The sequence below is a fragment of the Kryptolebias marmoratus genome, linkage group LG16, assembly GCF_001649575.2.
Source record: "Kryptolebias marmoratus isolate JLee-2015 linkage group LG16, ASM164957v2, whole genome shotgun sequence".
Lineage (NCBI taxonomy): Eukaryota > Metazoa > Chordata > Actinopteri > Cyprinodontiformes > Rivulidae > Kryptolebias > Kryptolebias marmoratus.
The window spans coordinates 14,776,616-14,784,649 of NC_051445.1; the positions used below are offsets into that span (position 1 = coordinate 14,776,616).

Sequence of the window (8,034 nt, forward strand, 5' to 3'; positions counted from 1 at the left end):
GGGGGGGGGGGGGGGGGGAGGAGGAGGACCAAAAACATGGCAAAAATATAAAAATTGAACAATGTTTAGTTGATTTCTAATTAACTTACTTTGGCTTGTCGCTCTTTGAACAGGTACACTTCCTGCCTGTTTGTAGAAAGACAAAAAGAGATTCATATACTGCTCTAAAAACACATTTTAAATAGTTTTTTTTTCTTTGTCTCTTAAAGTAAAAACACATGAATTTAACAGGTTCTTCAGACCATGTGGTCACATCAACATGTAGAAAATGCTCTAAAAATCACACAGGAAACACAAAACGTGTGTTTTACAAATGCCACAAAAGGCCAGCATCACGTATTTGCCTCCGTGTGTGTGTGTTCAATTATCTGACTGTTAGCAAAATATGCCATGAATGGATTTTATTGAAACTCCCAGACAGTAACCATTCGATGAACATCTACAACCTGAGCCGACCTGATTCGAGACGGCTCCAAAGATTGTCTGTAGCGCCGTCGGTTCTGCACACTGAGCTAAAACCAGGCGTGGTCGCAGCTGAGAGTCGTCCGCGACACGCACCCCGAGCACCGGCCAGATCACATGACGTCTTCGTTTAAAGCTCTGACATGCAAGGCTGTGGGCGACATGCATTTCTTGAAGGAGCGCCAGTTTCTAATAGAAGTTCATGTGTTTGTGTTTCTGCGCGGGGCTTTAAAGAAGCCTGAAGAAACTCGGTAACAACAGTTCAGCAGCACGCGCTCCTAAAGCCCGGAGAGGATTATCAAGCTCCCAGCCTCTTCCACTGAGCCCTGTAATTCATGTAACTAAACCACAACAACGTTCAGCTGTGGAACTAAAGTCATGGTTCTGAATAACAGCTCGCTGTTATCAGGTCTGTTTTGTTTGGGCCGAAGGAGGATCAGCGAGGTCGTTCAAAAGAAACAAGGTTGCAGATCTGAACGAATCCAACTGAGTAAATCATCTCTGCAGCCTGACTGTGATCCTCTACTGATACACTTTATTACACTTATACTAATGAATAATGTTTTCTGATTATGATTACAATTTTGATTCATTTTATCAGTCTGTGAATACTTTTGTATTTTTTCTACTGAAGATACAATTTAACACTGAAAGTTTTGTACGTGAGTTTTCCCAGAGTCTGAAGCTCGCTGAAGAAGCAGAGAGAAAGTGCGGCAGAGCGGCAGAGAGTCCCACTTAATTATTTACGACTCAGTTTTGGTTTCGGGACTCCAAGCGGCAGGAGAAGCGGTGTGAGCTGGAAAACGTAGGAGCAGAAACTCCGAAAGGACACCGAGTGAAACGAGCCCAACTCTCCGCTGACAGAGAGGGGCTCCGGAGGAAGAGGAGGAGGAGGAAGAGGAAGAGGAAGAGGAGGAGGAGGAGACCTCAGAGAGAAAACAGGAGCCTTCTTGCTTTGCAGCATCACTTGGATTTGGGAGCGTGTGTCAAGCTGACACTGAGGCTTGACATTCCACATGTGCTGTGTGTGTTTCAGCACTTACTGACAATCAGGGCGATGCCCAGGAGGAAGAGCACCACAGCGAAAACCAGGCCACCGATTCTCAGAGATTCGTAATCTGAAACAAGGACACAAACAAAAACAAAATGGAGGTGGAAGATGGCACGTCTGAGACGTCAGTGTCAAAGATCGTAAACTGCAAAAGTATTTTTGAGGACTTTAGTGAGGTTTCTAATGTGGACTCCCAGCTTTAATTACAGTGCCCACACGTCGGGAAGCCACAAATTCCTTCAAGCTGCAGAACTTTAAACATGAAACCTTAACCTCGCTGTTTGTGTCGAGCCTCACGGTCCCTGCAAGGCTCAATGAAGTGTCGAAAAGATGGCGTCTGCAACAAGAACGGCGTAAAACTAAAGCAAAAAGCAACAACTAGAGACTAGAAATCTGTCCCAGAGTGTTTTAACTGTTGAGTTACAGAAGGGTGATGATATACCCTGTATGTTGTTTTCTCCCTGAACTGAGAAAGTAGTGTTTCAGAGAAAGAAAAGCAGAACGATAATTATATATATATATATATATATATATATATATATACATACATACATACACACACACACACACACAGTGGGAAAAGACATCCTCTGTGTTTTCCAGCTGTCCGGTGATTCCCATCAGGTTTAGCCCTTAAAAGGAAGCGTTGGCTGTTTGAAACTAACAAACATCAACTTTCATGAGCAGGCTGGAGAATAATAAAAAAGAAAAATCCCCCATAGGTCACCAGAGGAAAAAAGAAAAAGAAACAACAAAACCAAAAAAGGCTGAAACTATCTGTCAGATTTATCTCAATCGGTCCTTACGGATCTGTTACTGCTGGGACAACAACATACCAAGAGATCACCACTGAGATGGTTTGAAAGGATCGCGGGACGTGGGAGTTTGTGAGGAAGAGTCTTCAGACGAAAACATGGATTATTTATTCATATCTCTCTGGAATTACGAGCAAAATGATAGAAAATATAGAAGATAATCCCAAATTATAGTACATCTGTACATCAGTACATCTGTAACATGCCAGAGTTTTCATCTGTAGTCCTGGTAGCCAGTTGTACAATGGCACCCTAAGAAAACATGGAATTTAAAAAAATAAAATCATCAGCAATTAAGAACGACTGTCTCTGCTAACCGCAGCTCGCTAATCGGCACGGACTTTGTGTAAATAAGAGCGCAAAGCGAAACTGACTGCAGTGTAAAGTCTTATTAAACAATGTTTGTATACATTTTTTATTTTAAATTTGGAGTTTTTAAGACAAACGAATATCCACTTAGGAAGTGGCGTGGCTGAGATGAGAGGTTAGATCATCAATTAGACGTTTAAAGCTCCATTTGTCCAAACTGAAGCTGGTAAAAGTTATCTAAAACAGGTAAGATATTTATTGACGATCACTTCAAACATCTACTTTTCTTGGTTTGAAAAGACTAGTGTTCCAACAAGAAACGTGTTGGGTGAAACTGGAAAAAAATAACAAAAAACAAAAAAAAACATTAATAGGTACACTACAAAATGTAGAATGTGGGTCTAGATGCCGTGTCAGTCCGTGCATTCAGGCTGCTCACGTGCACTTTTACTCAAATTAGCAGACAGGATCCTAGGTGTTTGCTTTGGGGGCTTCTTCGGGAGCTCCGAGTGGAGGGGTGAAAATGTTCCAGCAACTCGAGAACAACGAGCGAAAAGGAGTGCTACCTCGTCTCACCCTCCCAGATGTTTCCTGCGTAGAAGGTCGACCGTTAAGAGGAACACCTTTGCGTGCTCAGCACTCACCGTATACAAAAGCACTGTCAAAGTCTGTAAAAGAAAAAAAAAAAAAAAAGACAGAGAGGTAATGAATGAGGCGTAGATTTTACCACTGACACACTTCAGAGAGCGCTCATTAGATGACAGATTTGCAGCCGTTTAAGGACTTCAGCCGACCATAAACACAATTCATTTCGATGTCGGCATCAATTTAGACGCCAGCCACCAGTAAAACTCGACTAATTTGACTAATAGCAAGTCTTTTCTGAGCTTCGGCTCAGATGATACCCACCTTTGTCATCGTCTGCTGCCGAGGCTGTGAAAAAAAGAAAGAAAGATAAATCATCAGTCTTTACAGGAAATTCAGTCGAGGGGAGTATGTGCACGTCAGCAGAAGGTAAAAGCGATGGCTGCCGAGCTCTGGAAAGGTCGTGTGCGCCAAAGGTAGAATAAATTCAAGGCCCGGCATCCCTTGAAGGAATGCACGTCACCCGCCGGAGTTTTTGATCAAACCTTGAAAATAACGTTAGGCACAAGCTCATGCAACAATGGGAAATGTCAGGTCGGAGTAATTTCTGTGAATGACTCTCGGCTACTACCACATCAGTTTCAGTTGCCAAATCGAAGCACTTATAGCCATTTTTGTCACGTTTTCTGGGGTCACGTTGACCCCAGAAAGTAACCAGTTGCAGAGGTCCATCCAGTGATTTCTTTCCGGAGGTTTTATTAAAATCCGTCCAGTGGCTTATGAGATATTTTGCTAACAGACAAACAGGCTTGACTCTAATGTTTAAAGCTGAAGTTTTAAGCCAAGATCTCACACAATGAGTAGCTCTTGGAGTATGTGCTGTAAATGACTCTCAGCTACCACCACACCAAATCTTAGCACATTATCTGTTAAACTGACTGAATTATAAACATGTTTGTCTTTTTAAGGTCAGTTGGCTGTGGTGGCCATTTTGAATTGGACTAGCTCCAAAGGTTAATCAGTCGTAGATGTACACGCAATGATTATTTCCTGAACGTTTCGTCAAAATCTGTTCAGCGGTTTATGAGATATTTTGCTAACAGACGGACAGAACTGACTCCGAATATTTATTGGCAAATATTTAAACAAAGGTCACGTGTGGTCCGTCAGCGCTCAGAATGTGTGTCGGAGATCAGCCTCAGCTACTACCACACACGTTTACAATGTCTGCAAATCTGACAGAGCTGAAACCCGTTTTTGTGTTTTTAAAGTCAGCTGGCTGTGGCAGCCATCTTGAATCAGGTTGACTTCAAAGGTTAATCAGCTGTAGACGCACATCTAATGATTACTTTCTGAGAGTCTCTTTAAAGTCTGTCAAATGGTTCACGAGATATTTTGGTAACAGACAAACACACACACACACACAGATACGGGCAAAATCATTATCGCCCACCTTCGCCTTTTGACGATGGGTGATAAAAACTACTATAAAAAAGATAAGTATATCCCATGGAAAGCAACACTTGGTTTAAATAAACAATAATAATAATTTTGTCCTTTTGAATCTTCACATTAAACCCCCCCCCCCAAAAAAAAACAGCTGTTTGTGTATCTGAAGAACAGTGGTTTCCACAGGATGTACTTAGTTTTCCATGTTCTACGTCAGTGCCAAAGAAAATGCAACAGAAAAGTGACCAATGTCTTTATTTATGGCTTATTTCTCTGGGATCCTCCAGGATCGGGTTCATGTCTCTGTTTTCTCGTTTAAAAAAAGAAAAATGGGCTACAGTCTATAAAGTCTTGTCAGAAAACACTCTCTGCTCGCCAACCCCCAGATTCTGCCTCGTGTTCAGTCACTTAAAGGAAACAGGCAGAATAATTAAACACTGTTTAAAGGAGAATCGACGTTCGGACCGAGGGCGGTGTAACCTTACGCTCGCCTCACTGAGGGTTACAGAATTGCTTCCGGCAGCCGGCATTTCACATCATTAACGAGCTGCTTTACAGATAAAAAAAATAAAATAAAATCTAAACATTTATTAGGCTGGTGCACTTCCAATCGGAACGTGGTTGGACGCGCGAATAGGCGCTCGTTTTCACACTGAACGGAGCTCATCGAGAGTCGGTTTAGATGTGGAGAGACGTCCCCCGACAGACGGCGAAGGAATCGTCTCATCCAGACCCCAAACCCCGTTTACTGGGAAGCAACAGCTTGGCTGCTCACGTTGCCTCTGAGCTCCTTCCTCGCACAACAAATGACGGGCTTTCCTTTGGCGCAGGCGAAAACCAACGCCATACTGCCTTCCACGAGCCTTATAAAGAGCAGGCCTTGACCCGCAGCCGAGACGCGGGAGTCGAGGAAAGTGATGTTCGGTGTAGGCAAATCTGCTCAGCGCCAAACCCAACCGATGGTACGCAGAGACCCGGATTTGCATTAACTTGGCAGCAGGCTGTTTATTCAAACTAGAGAGGGGAGGTGGGGGGAAAAAAAGAGACAAAAACTGGTTTTGAGAGTAAAAATACTGCAGACTAAAAATAATGTGCTTTTTAAAAAACCAACAACATGCGTTTGACTATTAAAGCCGTCAAATAAAAAACCTAAAGGCCATGCAAGCCCAGGGAGCAACCGCCACAATGCAGGAAACTTACCGACCATTTCCCTACCAAACGCTGATCCTGTCACACACACAGACACACACTGTCAGCTCATTTAGCAAAGAAAGCCACAGGGATTAAAGTCTGGTTCTGTAGGGAGGGAAACATCTTACCTGCTGCAGACCGCTCTTCGAATAGACTCAGTTTGGAGAAACGAAGCTCGATTCTGACCAGCACTAACGAGCTAAATGTAAAAGGACGTCTCCTGCCAGCTCGCCAAAAACTGATATGAACAGCTAGTTGTTTCGCGATGACAGCAATCTGTTTTGGTCTAACCCCCCCTCCTTGGACGTTAGCTCATCCATCCAGTCAGAACTGAACTCTATCTCTCCAAACTGAGGTGGTTCAACGAGCCATCCGCATCAGGTAAGTAGTTCGGAAGAATCTTTGAACTATCCCCTTTAAGTTAGGGACAATATGCTTCCGCGGGCTGGCTGGAGAACGGGTCCCAAATCTAAAAACCCGCTAAACGTCGAGCGGGGAGTGACGCTTACCGAGTGCAGGAGCCAGCCAGGAGCTGAAGGCCGCCAAAACTGCAAGCTCCATCGTACCTGGTGAAGGAGGAAACAGGAAGTTAGAAGGCAGCAGCATTTACACCACACTGCAGGAGGTCAGAGATGGGAAGCAAAACAGCATTAAATGGCGGTTTTTAAAGGAATGATCCGCCAAAAAAGGTGCCACGTAGTTCCACTGATTCCCGTTGACTGGATCAGGTCCGAACCCCGGAGGAAAACAATTGCACAACTTTTATACTGATTCCTGGAATGTTCCCGATTCTAGTGGGAACATCTTACTGCACACAACATAATCAGATCCGACGGGTTATCAACACAAGCGTCTGAGCGATTTGGCCCCCCAGTCTCTGAGTGGGAGAAGAGGATCTATTTTTAGGCTCTGCACCCCAGAACATCGCTTTTGGCAGTGGCGGGGGTCGCAACTTAAGGATGGTGTTGGGTGGCGACCGATATTTGGTCAGCGGGCTTTGCTTTTTGGCTGGGTCATCACCAGAAGGGCACAAGCCTGCCGGAGCTGTTTTCCTGTCTATATATCATCCCCGGCCATGCCTTCGGGATTCTTTTACACCCATAAGAAACCAGGCCGGAGTGTCACAAACAAACCACCTCTCGCTTTTGGACACAGAAGCCGACGAAGGTTTTATATTTAGAGACTCCGACTTAGCTTACACACCGATGCAGTCCCGAGACACGACAACACAAAAAGCAAGACAGGTAGATGTAACACAGCTCTGCGGTTTAAAGAAAACCTAAGCCGTGAAATTAATCTTTTTTTTTTCTTTCTCCGCACTGCACAGATCAAAGCCGCTTTCGAGCGGAGCTGGTGGTTCCCTCCTCAGGCCCAGGGCACTGCTGGGGATTCGTGCACTGCTAGCGTGGGGGTGTGAAAGCGGAGCGGAGAGAAACGAACACTTCAGCCCCGAGAGCAGGATTAACAACAAAGCACTGCCAATCAGGTTTAATCAAACAAAAACAGGGCGAGCTATTCAAACAAGAAGCAATCCAGTAATCTTGTTTGTTAGCCGTCTGAGTGATGTGGAAGGAAAGAATGAGCGGGCAGAAAAGAAGCCCTTAAAGCAGCACTTAAGTGAATTACAGTGGATCATTATAATCGGAAATGGTTTATGATCCGAAAAAAAAAAATACTGTTGGTTCTTAATGCTAACATTACCGCATAAACTCTTGACAGCCACAATAAGAAGTGTTGCTTTACTCCAACAGACTGATTTAATGAGTTCAAGTTTGTTTAACTTTCAGCACTGAAACTTGTTTGTAATGGCAAGCCAATTTATCATATAATAGGCAGTTTTCAGAGCTTTTAATATGTCAGTTCTTTAAAATAAAAATGAACATTTCAGCAACCAAGGACGCCATTTGTTTTATCTAACATCAACAGGTCAAAGGTCATTAATCTTAGAACAAATGATACTTTTCTGTTTCAGATCCAGATATCTCCAAGAACATTCCTATCAAGAGTCAGGATGAAGGATACCAGAAAAACAATCATGACCAGGGGTGGAAATTAGCACCTGCCACCGGTCAAATGCGGGTAAATATTTGAAGTGGCGGGTGAATTTGATCAACACACACGCCACTGTGGCGGGTTGGCAATTTGAACAGAAAAGGTGTTATTTGTCCTCCT

At 43.8% G+C, this 8,034-nt stretch overlaps 1 protein-coding gene across 2 annotated transcripts in view; it reads right to left on the bottom strand.

Moving 5' to 3' along the window:
* The window catches only part of LOC108241909 (FXYD domain-containing ion transport regulator 6-like), an 11,488-nt gene that overhangs the window by 614 nt on the left and 2,840 nt on the right, over nt 1-8,034 (bottom strand). Inside the window, exons 2-7 of one of the 2 annotated variants that reach the window (XM_017426397.3) lie at nt 6,372-6,428; nt 5,872-5,898; nt 3,547-3,570; nt 3,282-3,305; nt 1,506-1,580; nt 90-126 (exon numbers count right to left, since the gene is read on the bottom strand). In XM_017426397.3, the coding sequence (XP_017281886.1) occupies nt 90-126; nt 1,506-1,580; nt 3,282-3,305; nt 3,547-3,570; nt 5,872-5,898; nt 6,372-6,423 (239 nt within the window). In that variant the 5' untranslated portion in view covers nt 6,424-6,428. The remainder of the gene's footprint in view (nt 1-89; nt 127-1,505; nt 1,581-3,281; nt 3,306-3,546; nt 3,571-5,871; nt 5,899-6,371; nt 6,429-8,034) is intronic. The other variant, XM_017426398.3, reaches the window with a different exon arrangement.